The following is a 15,609-nucleotide window of genomic DNA, read 5'->3' as shown; positions in this document are numbered from 1 at the left end:
TTAAGTTTTGTGTGTTTTTACAAAAATATTGAATGCCCCTGTGTGAAATGATTCACTGCCATGACTTAAAATAAAAATATATATTTGCCAATGGCTAACAGTCATTGACCACTGATGTTAAAGTCTGCACCAACAGTGCACAGATTAGTTTTGCGAGTGCAACTGAAGAAGACACCAGGGTATATACATTTAGTGCCTTAGAGCTCATGTTCTTGGTTATTTATTTAAAGGTTATTTAATCGAACCAGTTACCACCCAGTGAAACATGTTTGAATACAGGTGCAAACATAAAAAATATTTAGAACTACCTGGTTTGCACTTGCCGTAGTATATCAGGGGATGAAGTAATGGCCAACATACATATAAAAAGTATAAAAGTATTTAAAATATTACAGTAGCTTTAGGGGTAGCCCATAAGAAGATATCATCGTCCATCGCAATGTTTCTCCATGAACATTGTCATATGCCAGTTCAGTAGACAGTGTGCAACTGTGGTGTCACATGACGTCATGTGTGTTTTGATGCACGTCATGATACAGATTTTTTTTAAAAAACACGTTGTGTGTTATGAACAATTTAAAAGGATGTTACAAAGTTATTGTAGGTCTGTGCTCTTGAAAATACTTTGCATAGTTTCTAGTTTCTTTTCATTGTGTGCGACTGATCAGCTCATGTTCCCCTTTGTTAAAGTCAGAAACATATAACTTATATTGTTTTAATGAATGATTGACATTTACACTAGAATAGCTTGGCGAAATCACAGCATTATATTTGTATTCAGTATTTTTTTTGTCCTCATTACAGTACCTGTGCTATTCTGGTGCTCCACACTTGAATAATAATTAAGCTCGTTTCTGTTAGTGCGTATGTGTGTCAGGCGTGTGACCGTGTTAATTACATTATTATTACCACGGCCTCCCCAGGCTCGGCTCCGCTGGACGAGCTTCACACGCTGCGCAGCCAGCTGCTCCTGCTGCACAACCAGCTGCTGTACGAGCGCTACAAGAGGGAGCAGCACGCCGTCCGCAACCGACGCCTCCTCCGACGCATCATCAACGCCACTGCACTGGAGGAGCAGAACAACGCTATGGCAAGTTTGCACGTGCTCATTATCACAGATTAGCCCTGTTAAGTGCCAGAGACAGAACAAGTATTAAGAATTAACCAAAGGGCAGTGTGGATTTGTTTATGGAGATGCAGCACCACAGGAGTGTGTCCTGTTTGCATTTTGGGGACTGTTTAAAGGCACCATCTCTGATGTTAGCCGCTGCTGCTCTGTGAACTCATGCTAACCGGGCATAGTATACCTTTAACCTTGAGCTGTGTTTCAAACTACATGTTGGGTCCTTGAATTTGAGGCAGTTGGGCCTGGAAATCCTTGAAAAGTCTTTCAATTTGGTGTTCAAGAAGGTGTGGGAACCCTTGCAAGAAGCCATGCACGGCGTTTAGTCTCCAGGAATGATTTGTAGACAGAGAGGTAGAGCGCCGACACATTCAGGCAGTAATCAGCTGAAAATGTAGCACAGTAGTTGAGTAGTCTGTGTGTCCATCCCTGCCCTCACTTAGAGACCAGCTGCGCTGCACAAACTGCTGCAAAGTGCTTTAAAATATCTCTTCTTTCTAACAGCATTTAGAAACTCCTGCACACTTTGTACCTAACCTATGCATCTGTGTGTGTCTGTCTGTGCAGAAGGACCAGCTGAACCTGCAGAGTGTGGACATTGTGTCTCTGAGGGAGAGTCTGCAGGTGGAGCAGCAGCGGTACAGGCAGCTGTGGGACGACCGGGAGACGGTGGTGACCAGGCTGCACAGTCAGATCAGACAGCTGCAGCAGGGGAGAGACGACTACTACACCAAGAACCAGGAGCTCCAGGTACACATATACACACACTTCATACAAAACAATGATAGTAGTACAAATACATATGTCCACTGTAGTTACCTTTGCAAGATACAACAAAACTCTCTTTGATCTGGTTCTGTTTTGCGTCTCCAGAGCAAGTTGCAGGAGTGTCAGAAAAGGATGGACGAACTGGAGGCGGAGCTTCAGAGGGCCAACAACAAGGTCTGCCACACTGGTCATCTCCTCAACCAGATGACTATCAAGGTAAAGAAACACCTGTCAGATTTAACTCATAATTTTCACAGCTTGGTGACAGAATATGATTAAAAGCTCCTTTCAGACATGGAATACACGACATTGCTGGCTTTATCTGTCTGATGGGGTAACAGGGTTGTGTCATTCAATCAAAGGAAAGACAAGGCAACATTATTAAGGCAATTAATAAGACAAAAAAGAGACCAGAAATACAGGTTTTATTTTCATCAGTGCAGTGCATGGATGAATAAATTAAAATATACAGAAGGATAATTATATAGTTGTATGAAGGGGCTTTTTGGCTCTTTTGTGCTGAACTGTGAGGGGAAAAAAATCTTTTTTTGAGACAGATGTCACACGAGACAAATCTCCTTATAAATGTAAAATTAGTCCATTCACTGTGTTTGATTTATTAAACCTTTTTGCATTAGACATTACACTTTAAGATATAGTTTGGATCGTTTGAAGTGGGGTTGTAGGAGGCACTTATCCATAGTCAGTGTATTACATACAGTAAATATCAATCAGTACACCCCTAGTTTGGAGAAGCAGGCAGGAGTGCTGACACAGAAGCTAAGCAATCTACTGCTATGGACGGAGGCAGCAATGTAACATATTTTAGCCACCTGAAAAAAAAAAATCAGTTGAAGTATTTTCACCGCTTTATCCCAGAGCCAGACAGCCCTTTCTGACGGGGAGCTGAAGCCGTTGTATCGCTCTCTTCAAAGCCAGACTTCATTGAGAAAAACAGTAATTTCTCATAGCTGAACACAGGAGCTGCTGGTCTGCCACTGCCTCGCACAGTTAGTTTGTTTTATTTATTGTGTGACTTTAGCATTTAAAAGCGTTAGTTCAGATTGACCAAAGTGACACATTAACACAAACAAACTAACCGATGGAGGCAGTGGTAGACCAGCAGCTCACATGTTCAGTAAGGTAAAATTGCTGTTTTTGTCAGTGGAGTCTGGTGGCTCTGACGGGAGCATAGATGGGGAACTGAAGCTGTTAATGCATTTCCCGTTGTAACAGGCTGTCTGTGTCAGGGTAAAGTAGTGACAATATTCTAGATATAGCGTACACGTAAAATGTTATTGAATTTTTTATGTGACTAACATACATTTTGCTCCTGCTACAGTAGTGCATTGTTTACTTTCCAAGTTAACCTGTGTGCCGACTGCCACTTCTGTATGTTAAACACTGAGTGTGGATAAGTGCCTCACACAACCCCACTTCACGAGAGCCAAACTGTCCCTTGAAGCGACACATTTATTTATGTACGCATAGCTTTCTGTGATCTGGGTGATTATTCAGACATTCAGCCAACATGTAAAATTGCCAGCACACTGACTTTATATAATGCATGTGTGAAAGGGGTGACATGTAGTCATGTTTGAAGAACTTTTTGGGAGTGTTTTTTTTTTTTTTTTCGGCCTGACATTTCCAGTTCTTACTTGTTTTTACTTATATTTTGATTGTGTATGGCAGCATACCGCATTGAAGGGAGTTTGATTTCTTTTGTCTGTATGTATAAAATTAAATCAGTCTAAATATGTTGCGGATTTATCATTGTATATGTTGTGTATCACTGGAAGTTGAATTGAATTGGTCAGATCAAACTTGCATTTAATCTTTCCTGTATTGTATGAAATTCCTGCCAAAAAACAACAGTGTTTTCTACATTTTTATGTTTCACGTCTGGGCTGTCTGTGCTAACAACCCATATGGGCGCTATTCACTCTTTATTTTGCTATTTAAAAATATGTTAATTCAGCAAGATTGTTTGTTTGGTCGCTGCCCTTCAGGCTCATCCGGTGTAAAATTTAAATCAAAATGTTCTCTGTGCCTTTCTAAATGGAGGAATTGGGCAGGATAGTGAGCAGGCTGGCGGACAGTTGGGTCAGACTCAGGGGGTTACAACAGCACATGCCCCCGTCCTCGTCCTGCCACCTCTCTGTAGATTGCAGACTGTCCCAGGGCTCGGTTGCCTTGGAGATGCTGTCTCCCCCTCTCTATTTTTGGGTCAGCGGCGCAGAGGGGGTCTGGGTGTTTTTCTGCCTCCTGGGGTTTGTCTGAGGTCTGTTTCCCTCGTCTGACCCAGGCTGAACCCAAATCCTGACAAACAAGGAGGCGTTGATTCAGGAAGCAGGCTTTTCAAATTGGGCTGAATCCACACAGTCCACTAAAGCTCCTTATTTACGATATTTAGACAGAATGAATCGACTGTACGCTTTAATACCCTGTGAAGATCCTTTTCATGGAATGTCTGCACAGCATAACACTTCCATCTTGCGCTGACCACAAAGTGAAGTTGTGTCATAAATTAAAATTAGTTCAGGACAAAAGGAGCTCCTTATTTAAATATTCGCACGGCTCATTTGCTGCAGCTTGTCGGATCTTCAGTGGGTTCAGACAGATCATTAATGACTTATACTGTTGCGCTTATTGTTGATGCATCCCTAGATATTTTTGGACAGGTTTGATTTGTAGCATAATTGCTGTTTTGCCCTCCGTCGTCATTGTTTGTCTCGTGTGTCCTTCAGCTGAGCAACAGCGAGAGCACCCAGCAGCAGATGAGCTTCCTGAACAAGCAGCTGCTGCTCCTCGGGGAGGCGCATAAGCTGTCCATGCAGGAGTTACACCACACAGGCACCGATAATACAAAGGTATGGTGGAAGGAAAAGTGTGTGTGCGTGCGTGTGTGTGTGTGTGTGTGTGTGACAGATGCAGAGAACTGCAGAGACGACGTACTGAGGTGAAAAAAGGGACACTAATTGGGTTTGTTGGGCGCCAAGTCAAACTGTTCGACTGAAGCGTTTTTAGCTTTGCTGTAACATCATCTATGGAGATATGTCACGATCATAGTGTAGACTTCAGTGTAGTCAGAGGGTAATTTTAATTGTATATTATTTCAGGCCTCATTATTTGTTAGGTTTATCATGAAATAAATTCCACTTATAAACTCAGCAAACAGATGTTACCAGGAAGTGAAAGGAAGGAAAGTTAATCTAAGAACAGTCTTTGTGTTTTACCCTCAAGGAAGCCTGACAGGTTCAGGTGTGTTGACTAACAATGCAGAGTTGAAGCCACATGTTCTAATTTTTTCACTTCTGCCATCTAAGAGTAATTTAGCAGACAAACAGAAAAGATTTTGGCGTTTAAAATAGTGTTGGTCAGAAAAAAACATGCAATTTCATTTCACCTTGTGCTCCAGGACATTTTTAATAGCTTTTTTTGTTCTTGTCATGAGAAAAAAAGGACTCGTTGATTAATTGGGATAAAAATCTGCATATAAATTGATGATTAAAATCTTGTTTAGTTGCAGTCTTACTTCATTAAATGTGAAAAGGAGAGCAATGATACAAACTGTGACATGTTCATGTTGTGTTGTTCATGTTTAATGTTTCTCTGTACACCCTGAATGCCCCCGACACATACAGGGTTTTCCACACATACATCGATTTGTGGCAGCCCACCATGATATCTACAATCGCCACCTCCATAGTGATTTTTGGAGCTGGACCTTTTTATAAGGGGCACTGTTGGAATATATATACAGTTCGATTATCCAGAGCACCACACACTGGAGCGCAGTAGAGCGCCAGATGCTGTAAAAATGAAACTTAATCGTTGGTTAAATCATAGAGAAATAGAACGCTCTGTTTCGTAGAACAACACTGCTCCCATTTTAGTTTTGTACGTCATTTTTCCAACCTGTATTGCCATTTAAACTTGGCACCTCTAGGTCCAACGCTGTGTCTAACCTGTGTAATGGCAGCAACAGAAAGTTTGCTTTCACTCACCTCTGCAGCAGCTGCCCCTCTAATCCATCAATCTGATTTGATCAGCTCTGATTTATCTGACTAAAAATGCCATCTCAAACTCAAACTCACCCCCCTCACCCACACATACACACAGTCAGTTACCACCACACACAGATTTCCTTTCTGTTGGAAACACAGACATGTCTCGTCTGTGTTTACCAGCTCATCCTTTCACGTTTTATCCATCTTCCAAATAAATCACTGACTGAAAGTTTTGTATCTTTTAATGTCTTGAAAATGTTTACATCCTGTTTGAAAATGCGCATGATATTTAGTTTAGATCACGAAGACACCTGTTTCATGCATATTATTGCATCATTCTTTTTGGTTCAGTTATGGTATGATTATTTTTTATAATTCTGATGCTCATCAACAGTTGACAGTCAATTTTGGGATGTTCAAAGCTACTTTCTTAATTGTTGTAGATCCCTGAGTCAGACTGCATTCACAAGAACTGTAGATAATAGTACAAAATACCATGAACTGTAAATAGAAAAATAATAACCTCAGTGCTCCACAATCTGTCATCATGTTTTTTCACCTTCTCATACATGTCTTGTCCCTTCCTGCTCTTGTCACGCTCTTGACAATGACCCTCATCATCCAGGAGGCCCAGATGCTGAAGGTGTCTTATGGGAAAGAGGTGGAGACGCTGAGGCAGAGCCTGCTGGTTCAGGGTCAGAAACTGGAGGCAGCGCAGCAGCGAGTCGCCGAGCTGGAGACGCACCTCTCCAAGAAGGAACACCTCATCGCGGAGCAGAAGAAGTTTCTGGAAGATGTGAAGTGTCAAGCGAAGTGAGTATGAACCCCCCCAAGTCCTGAAAATAAACTTGGATTACAAAAAAGAGACTGTTATTGTAATTCATTTTGATATTAGTGATCATCACTTTGGCAACTGAGCATCAATACAACAGCATTTTAATCAGGAGGACATGAGTCAGTTTGTTTGTATTAATGGATGCAGGTACAAAGCTCCTGTGAAAATCCATCGCTTGTTTCTTTGTCTCTTTTATACTGTCTGTGTCTCTTCCCATGTCTTCTCCCTGTATTTTTTCCCTTTCTCTATTTCAATCGTACTCATATTATCTTTCCCTCTTCATCTATTTCCTCGTCCCCGTCTCGTCTCTCTTTGCAGGGCGGAGCTGCAGGCCTCAGACAGCAGATATCAGGCCCAGAGGAGAATCACTCAGCTGCTGCAGACTGAACTCCTGCAGCTCTACAGCAGAGTGGAGATGGAGGCTCCTGCCAGCAACGCCACTAGTTCACCACCAGGGGGCAGAGCTGACCAACACACTCGTGCTGACTCCAGGTCAGGCTCAGAGCACTCTTTTTAATGTAGCTGTATAGTATTGTGTGACCGCTACACTACCAATTTTACTACACGATTTAACCAGCTTTTTTACTGGTGTACAGTGGTATTCAAACTATATGGTTGGTGACAGTTTAAAGGGATAGTTCGGATCTTTTACAGTGAGGTTGTATGACCAAACCTAACTTGTAGTTCGGTTGATTGGGTCATTTGGAGTCTATTGGACATTATGAATTTAGTTTTTTATTTATTGCACTTCATTATGCTACATTAGGGAGGGCAAGGTACACCCTGGACAGGTCACCAGACTATCACAGGGCTGACACAGAGAGAGAGACAACCATTCACACTCACATTCACACCTACTGGCGATTTATTGTCTTTTGACTGTGGGAGGAAGCACACACAAACTCCGCACAGAAGGGCTCCCTCACCCTGGATTTGAACCAGGAACCCTCTTGCTGCAAGACAACAATCCTAACCACTGCGTCACTGTCCCACATGTACATAGCATAATGCATTTAAAACACAGGCCCTGATTGTAAACTCACAGTGTCTTTGTTTAAACTTACATTAACATTCAATTAAATACAAAGCGTCGGCTCGCCAGCCTCAGTGTTGAGTAGCCTAACTAGAGCAACGCCAACACCCCCAAAAATATACTTCTTTGATTACTGAAAATGAGATGAGACGTAAAGCGTATGTGAGTGTTGTTTTTTATGTGTGAATATTTGTCCTCCACAGTATCATGGTTCCAGATGGACCAAGTAAAACTCACACCAACGAGGAAGTGGACGTCAGACCACCACACGATTCCCCCAGAGGCAACGGCAGCACTTTATCACCAAGGCAACTAAAAGCGAGCAACTCTTCCAAGACAGCAGCCAACTCCATCAATGGCAGCCAGGACCTGGCCCCACCCCTGCTGGTGGAGCCTTCTCTGTCCTGTCCCTACGCTAACCCGCTCGCTCCCCTGCCCCCCTCGGATGCGCCGCTCACTGTGGGCTCCTACCCCAGCGCCAAGAGCTTCCTGGGCATGAGGGCTCGTGAGCTGTTCCGCAACAAGAGCGAGAGCCAGTGCGATGAGGAACAACCGCCGACGCGCCTGGCTGGACTTGCCCACGGCCTGAAGACTGAGCTGTGCGTGGAACCGCCCTGCCCAGGTTATATCGCCTCCGCTGGCCCTGCACCCTCCCCCATCCTGACTCCGCCCCCTCCCAAAGCCCACGCCACCGCCTCTCCACTTACTGTGCCCACTAAGGAGCCCCCCTCTGAGTCCAAGCAGCGGGCCTCCAGCCAGGAAAGCCCCCGCAGGAGAGCAGGGGCAGGTGGAGGGCGGGGTCAGGCAGGGTCAGGGCGTCCCCGGCAGCAGCAGCTAAAGATCATGGACTATAATGAGACACATCACGAGCACAGTTAGAGACACAGAACTGAGCCGGGATGCAGGGCGGAGGTTGAAAGACTGAAGTTTAACGATGAAGAAGAGCTACAAATCAGCAAAAGAGTTAACATGTCAGCAACTCTTTGGAATTCAGTGTTATTTGTTCCATTCCTCTGAGTGGACAACAGGATTTCCCACAATGCTTTTCTACTTTTTTTTTTCCTTCTTATACTGAATCATTCCCCTGAAGAATTTTGACAAGGTTACTGGGATACAAAGTCCATGTGTTACTACTGGTCTTATGAATTTGTGTTTGAGAGAAAGATGCTCAAAGAAATGCCAACAGTGATCGAAGTTATCAATAACTTCCATTTGACATTGTGAGTCTGACGTTTAAAGGGTCAGTTCACGCAAACTGCAAAAATCCCACTTGGCTCCAATTGTATAAGGCTAGTCAAGCTCTAATTAGTCCAAATTTTAGATACCTATCTCGGAGATTTCTGCCTTTACAGCCAACACAATTGAAGTGAGTGGCATTTTGTTTGTGGTGCTCACAAGCATTGAAAGATCACGTTTAAACTCAGCAGCAACATGTCTTCTGAAATAGTGTCACAAGGCGTGTTTCCATCTGTCTGTTTTAAGGTGTATTTCCAATTTGCACTAAAAAAACCTGAGTGGAAATGGCCAAATTTTCCAAACTTTGCAAAAAAGTTCTTATGCTTGGGTGAGGTGGAAAAGTTGCTCGTAAATGCTACTAAGATTTAGCAAATTAAAGATGAGGTACAGTCATGGGCCGTCATTGCACAGGCCACTGCAGGCTCTCTTCATCGTCTCTAGATGGAAATTAAAATTGGCTTTACATTCCAATGGAAACCCAGATACAGTTCCTGTCTGAGTTTGAGCCCCTTTGAAAAGAGTTACAGAGAGGTCTGTGGATTATCCAGAAAAATGTGGACACTGTTTGTGTTCATTTTCGTTGACGCTGCGAGCACCACAAATTAAGTTTTGCCTGTCGAGACAGAAATGACAAATACAACCTAAACTTTTTGCTCTAGTCAGCACCACTGGAGCTACGAGAGAAAATGCCGGGTTCTTTAGTAATTTTGATGAACTGATGCCTTACAAACAAATAAGATCTTAAAAAACACCAGAGGAGCATGAGATGGAATTTGTCATGATCATCTGTTCGGCGCGTTTTGACGTTGACCGCAGACTGAAATATGTTTTTGATATCAGAGTGCATGTTGAGTGTAAGATCGGAGCAGTGAAGGTGGTCGGTACGTAGAGACGGCTGGTTTGTTCTGAGGAAGCCTGAAAGTGGACCAGATTGTTAACTAACATTTCCATATGAGACTCCATTGAGTTTTTGTCCAGAGTAAGTCAGAGGGAGAGCGTGTTTTGTTTGAGAATGTGCAAGCGTGCAGGTGAGGATGTCATGTTGGTTCTCGTATTTCAGCAAAGATGCAATGAGGAAAAAGTGTATGAAATTTTGAGACTGATGAAATTGTATGCATTTTTATGAATTCCACTTTCTGTTGTAGCTTTTTATTTTTTATTTATTCAGCCATGAAGGGTGCTCACAAGTACATATCCTAAATTTGAACCAGACCTGGCAGGTGACTCAAGCCCAAGTTGTAAAAATCTTTTTTTTTTCTGCTCAAGGTGACCAGCTAATCAAATTGACGTGCCATGAAACCTTTTTTGTTCTGGCTGAATTCAGACAACTCCTAACAGAAGTGTTGTTCTTGAAGCAGAACCAGAAACATCTTGTCCAATCACATTCCTTTCTGCAGGTCTGATAAACAGGGAGGTACCTTGTTTTTTTTCCTGAGTATTAGAAGAAACTCCGGTATCGAAAGTCGTCTAAATCCTGTTGTCCACCGGGAACTCCTGCTGTCACTTCCTTTTGCCTCGCTATCTAAAGCATGTTCAACAATCCACTTTAAATGCCAACCGTAGTAACTACCGCAAACCAAGACAGAAGGTACAATCAGCACAAACTGAAGAAACCAGGACTCTGACCAGAGCTGGAGAATCTGGGATATAATGGCAAAAAAGGAAGTTCTTAAAGCAGTGGCTTGTGTTTAACTGTGAACAATAAAGATCGTCTTCAATGTTTTGCACTACAATTCTGAGTTTTGCTTTTTTTTTGGCTGCTGTTGAATGTAATGCCTTTACCTCTGTGGAAATGCAACATCAAGGTGTTTTGTCATTATGTCCAGTGAAGGTTGAGTTTGTTTTGGGGACTGGACACTTTCAGATGTTGGAATACAATTAGTTCATCCTCCTGAATTGTGTTGCTTTACAGCTTCGTAGAAAACAGCTTTGGGAAATTGTGATGAGCATTTTTTTTTTTTTTTTTACAATTTTCTTTTCCTGTTTTTGAACTCGTGGTCAGATTCTTAGGCTTGTTTAAATTCTTTGATTAGACGTTACCCAATCTAAATTCATAAACCTTTTCTTAGACTAGCTATTAGTTTTATAGTTTTTTCCCCATGTGTTTAAAACTAGCTGGAGGCCCTCTGCATGACTTCAGAAGGGATGCATGAGCAGTTTGGCCTATTTTTGTACAATGGCAAAAGGGTTAAATGTATTATGAGTAAGGTATTTTCTTACCTGGACCCTATTTTCCTGTCTAAATGACTAATAGGAACAACACTGTTTAAAACTGGTCCAGTGTTGAGCGAGAGTGCTGCAGCCAACCACCATAATGTGACCAAACAGGATGTTTGCATAGTGGATTTATGTCCACTAAAAGTGCTTCTTTTTGCCACCAACATGTTCAGATTGTTAATCTAAGTGTCTGACAACATAATGGAAAGGATCGCTACAGATACAGATCTTTATTTGTTTAACCAGAAACAGCCTCAAAATTTGCCAAACCCACCAGACTCCATTTGAGTGATTGTTGGAAAAGTGTGTTCAGCAAGATAATGTTCACAAATAAGCACCACTTTCATGATTATTGAAGCCTAAATGCAATTGCCAGAAGTAAAAAGCTAACATGAGGCTATAACTACACTAAGGTCGCATGACCTAACATCACCACCATAGTGAGCATGTAAAGTGTGTTTGGCATGGCTTGGGATGATGACATTTGTAGTCTTATTTAGCCACTTGTTGCAACTGCCTTTTTTTAAGATGCACAAAAGCACTCATTTCTGGGTTTTTGGACTCATTCCTGGGGCACTCTATATCAGTTTTTTTTAAAAACCTATGACCTACCTATGACACTAACAATTAAAAACTGACTGAAAATGAATTAATCACTGAATGCTCCTAACTAACATTACTACTGCTATCATAGTTAGGGTAGTACCTAGTGGTTCATGGAAGAACTCAACTACAGACTAAAACAATGATTACAAAGTATGACACAGCACAGTTAATGTTACACCAACATGTTAGCCTTATTTTTAAAAGGCATATTGTTTTTATTTTTGCTTCTTCAAGCCCCCCCCCCCCCCCCCCCCCCCTTTCCTCTTTTATCATTCAATACTTTACAATACTTTATCCAACAATACAATGGACAACAAATGTCACATATAAAACCAAAACACAACAATACATGCAAGCTAAAAACATCAATTGCAATGGGAGATGAATGACATTCTACAAATGCTAAAAAATTAAATAACGATAATATTAATTCATAAATATTTAGAAATCTATTTAATTAGAAAAAAATAATTTCATCAAATATTTTTTGCATGAAATTAAATTTATTAAAGAAAAGGTGGAAAGAGGGTTGTGAACCTAAAAAAAAAAAAAAAAAATTAAGCTAATTAATTTCTCAAGTTTTGCTGTATGATGCAGTTCTACGTTCTCTGACGTCATCGTTCGACGTTCACATTTTCTGACGTCATCGTTCGACATTCTAGAATTAACCACAGACTGTATAAATACATGAGAAAATGATTCCACTGTTAGTTAGCTGTGAAGAAGTTGGTATGACATGTAACTGCTCTTATATCGTCCATTAAATATGAAGCTATGAGCCACAAAGAAGTTCTCTCATTTTAACTTAATTAAATTCAGGTGTGCGGATTAAACAAACCCCGGTATGACGTGATAATTAGTGAGCTTCAGGCAGCCGTTGGCTGGTGGAAACGGCTAGGCTAACGTTAGCTTCATCGACCGTTAATGCTAAACTAAGCTAACGGGTGTACTAAGGACAAACATGCTAACTCTTACTCCCAAAACGTCGAGTTCTTCCTTCAGTTAACACAGAGGTGAGTCTGAAGTGTTTTCAAGTATAACATTTCGGTTTAAGGTAACGTTAGCTTAACAAAAGTTAGCAAGTTAGCTAGTTCTCCTGATGTCCAGAAACACTTTCAGACCTAGCTAAGTTAGCTTTTAGACAGAAATTCAATACCAAGATTTGAAAAAAGAAGTACTGTTAACTCTTAATTGGATGTACTTGAATGGAAACTGCATTTCAAATCGTTTTTTTTTATCAGTCATTAATGACTAAATATGATAGCTTATACTCAGTGTGTCTGGATAGAAATATGGTCAGAGGTAAAATATTGCATTTTGCTTTATCAGGGCCTTTCATGGTTATTTTTTTCATGATAGAGCACCTTCAATGGCCTCTTATACCAAAAACAATTGTGCTTGAAATATTGTGTCCTCTAATGTATAAGTTAAAGTTCATTTTTTACATTTCTAGAGTATCCCTTTCTTACTGTTGACTTTACTACAAAAGAAGGTGGTCAAATTTCTGTGTTCACTTTCTCACATGTACTGTAGGTGTCCCTGTTTCCATGTTGTTTATATTTACTTTTATCCCTCTGTGTGTTGTCCTGTCTCCACCAGAGGACACTGTTGCTCCAAAAACCCCAGCCTCTGCAGCCATGTTGGGATCAACAGGTAAGGCAGCCTGGTGGATACGGAGTTACACAGTTCATGATTGAAGATGATTCAGATGCTTAGGCTGTTAACGGTGCTGTTCAATATATGACAGCAGGATTGATGATATTGACGAGAGGTGGTGTTATGTGTAATTTTTCTCAGGCCGTGTATTTTTTCCTTTGATATTTTAGTTTACTTGAGATGAGGAAATGGTATCACGACTGCTGAAAGACAGACACCTTCTGAAGAGACGGCAGACAATAAACCAAAACCAGAAATAATACTGATGCCTAAACAAAAGTTCATCTATGCTGATTTATACAATTAAATCTTTATTATTAATTAGTGAGTGTATTATATTTTCAAATACAAATACTGTATGTACATAGTAGAAAAACTAACTTGAAATTTGAAGACAGTTCAGTAACAGCATTCTGTCATTTTGTATTTGTATTTTTTTGTGCGTGGTTTGTGTATGTACATACGTTATTGTATGTGTTTTATCAGCTCCCAATTCCCCGAGCCTTGCTGATAACTCTCATCCTGCTTCCAGGACTGAATCATTTTTTGTGAGTATAACCGACCAAGTATGATTAGTTTATCAAACGCGTGCATATGTATTTCACGAGAGAGAGTCCAAAAAAAAAGAGGGGGGAAAAAAAAGTGGTATGATTAATTTACCAGCATTCCGCAGGGTCAAGGAAATTGATGCAGGATAATTGGGCACATAGGGAATCCTTGGCAATTTGTGCTTTCAGACTCTACTTGAGAAATTAGATGTCAGTGCAAATGTGAAATTGCTCCTCAATGTTCTCAAAGATTCCATGAAAATTTAAACATAAATCTTAAGTATTTCCAGCAAAGGGATTCTTTCCCTTTTTTTTGTGCCAACTTGAAATGAAGCCCTGTGAAAATGATCTGAATGAAGTGAAAGTGTATGAGGGGGGAAAAAGACATCCGAGCCTGTGTAAAGTTGGGGCTGCACTCCGAGGAGGATGTCGGGGCTCTTGCTCTCGGTAAAATCCTCATGCAAGAATTCATTAGATTCTTTTTGACAGGAAGTAAAGTTTGAATTCATCCGAAGACATGTAATTATAATATTGAAGATATGTACACCTATAACGCAAATATAACTCAGACAGCGCGGTATAGCCTACTTTTTTTACTCGGGTTGTCAGGGTAGAAGTTGGAAGGCACAGACGCACGACACATGTGTGTTGATATGAATGAAAATAAATTAGGCAGGAGTGAATAACTGATACAAAGAGCATACATTTGTCAAGTTCGGGAGGCCATTGATTGATAAAGTTGTATGTTTTACTTCGACAAAGTTTGAATCTTTTTTTATTGTGAAAAGCATTCAGACTCTGATAAACCATTTTTTAAATTCAATGGTCATTAATTACATTTTATCAGTTTTGCTTCAATTACAAGCATTACTGAAAATTAATAAATCATCATCATCATCATCACCGAGTCTGATCAAAACTTGGGGGGAAATTTTATATTCATGCAAGATCAAGATAAACTGATCGCTTAAAAGTCTCGCTCCAAACTCCTAGTTATATTTAAATGTTAGTGTTTATTCCTCACGGACACACAGTGCGAAAGAAAATGCTAAACAAGAATATTTTTGGTAAGCATACTACATACTGACACTCTGGAAAACGGCTTCATTTGTCCTCATTAAAAGCTTAAAAGTCCATGAATAAATAATAATTAAAGAGGATACTTTTTTCCCCCTTTTTTTTTTTATCTTCGGCCTTATGCAAAATACACTCACTGACTAAATAAATATGCTCCATAAAGGCTGTTTAGAAACGTGCCCTCCCCCCTCCACTTCCACATTTAGATAGCTGACATGCACCTAAAGATCACATCCTACATTGGCTGTTGGTTTTGGAGGGAAAAATTGGACCTCCGAGAGTCAACTTAATGCAATTAAGTGAGGATGATGAGTCTTTCTCTCTGTGCTGCTTGAATCAGTAAGCAAGGCAGAATCAAAACTTAAAGGCAAGAAGAAAAGAAAAGAGCGGGAGATGAGCGTGCACAGACCGGTCCCAGCGGTTTAATTATTTTAATTATCTCTCCTCTTTCAGCTTTCCTAAAAAAGAGGCCATTAAAGGATGCCCGTTTGGGTTAATCT

The 15,609-nt window shown here is 40.8% G+C and overlaps 1 protein-coding gene across 2 annotated transcripts in view; it reads left to right on the top strand.

Annotated features, from left to right (window-relative positions):
- Positions 1 to 10,738, top strand: part of tsc1b (TSC complex subunit 1b) — a 36,896-nt gene extending 26,158 nt beyond the window's left edge. For both annotated transcript variants that reach the window (XM_050053079.1, XM_050053081.1), the window contains exons 16-22: positions 924 to 1,090; positions 1,691 to 1,873; positions 1,997 to 2,107; positions 4,639 to 4,761; positions 6,527 to 6,714; positions 7,055 to 7,228; positions 7,973 to 10,738. In XM_050053079.1, the coding sequence (XP_049909036.1) occupies positions 924 to 1,090; positions 1,691 to 1,873; positions 1,997 to 2,107; positions 4,639 to 4,761; positions 6,527 to 6,714; positions 7,055 to 7,228; positions 7,973 to 8,648 (1,622 nt within the window). In that variant the 3' untranslated portion in view covers positions 8,649 to 10,738. The remainder of the gene's footprint in view (positions 1 to 923; positions 1,091 to 1,690; positions 1,874 to 1,996; positions 2,108 to 4,638; positions 4,762 to 6,526; positions 6,715 to 7,054; positions 7,229 to 7,972) is intronic.
- Positions 10,739 to 15,609: the final 4,871 nt, after the last annotated feature.

Source organism: Epinephelus moara, chromosome 9 (genome assembly GCF_006386435.1).
Source record: "Epinephelus moara isolate mb chromosome 9, YSFRI_EMoa_1.0, whole genome shotgun sequence".
Classification (NCBI taxonomy): Eukaryota; Metazoa; Chordata; class Actinopteri; order Perciformes; family Serranidae; genus Epinephelus; species Epinephelus moara.
The sequence above is the reverse complement of the archived record's forward strand: the minus strand, read 5'-3'. Positions and strand labels throughout refer to the sequence as shown.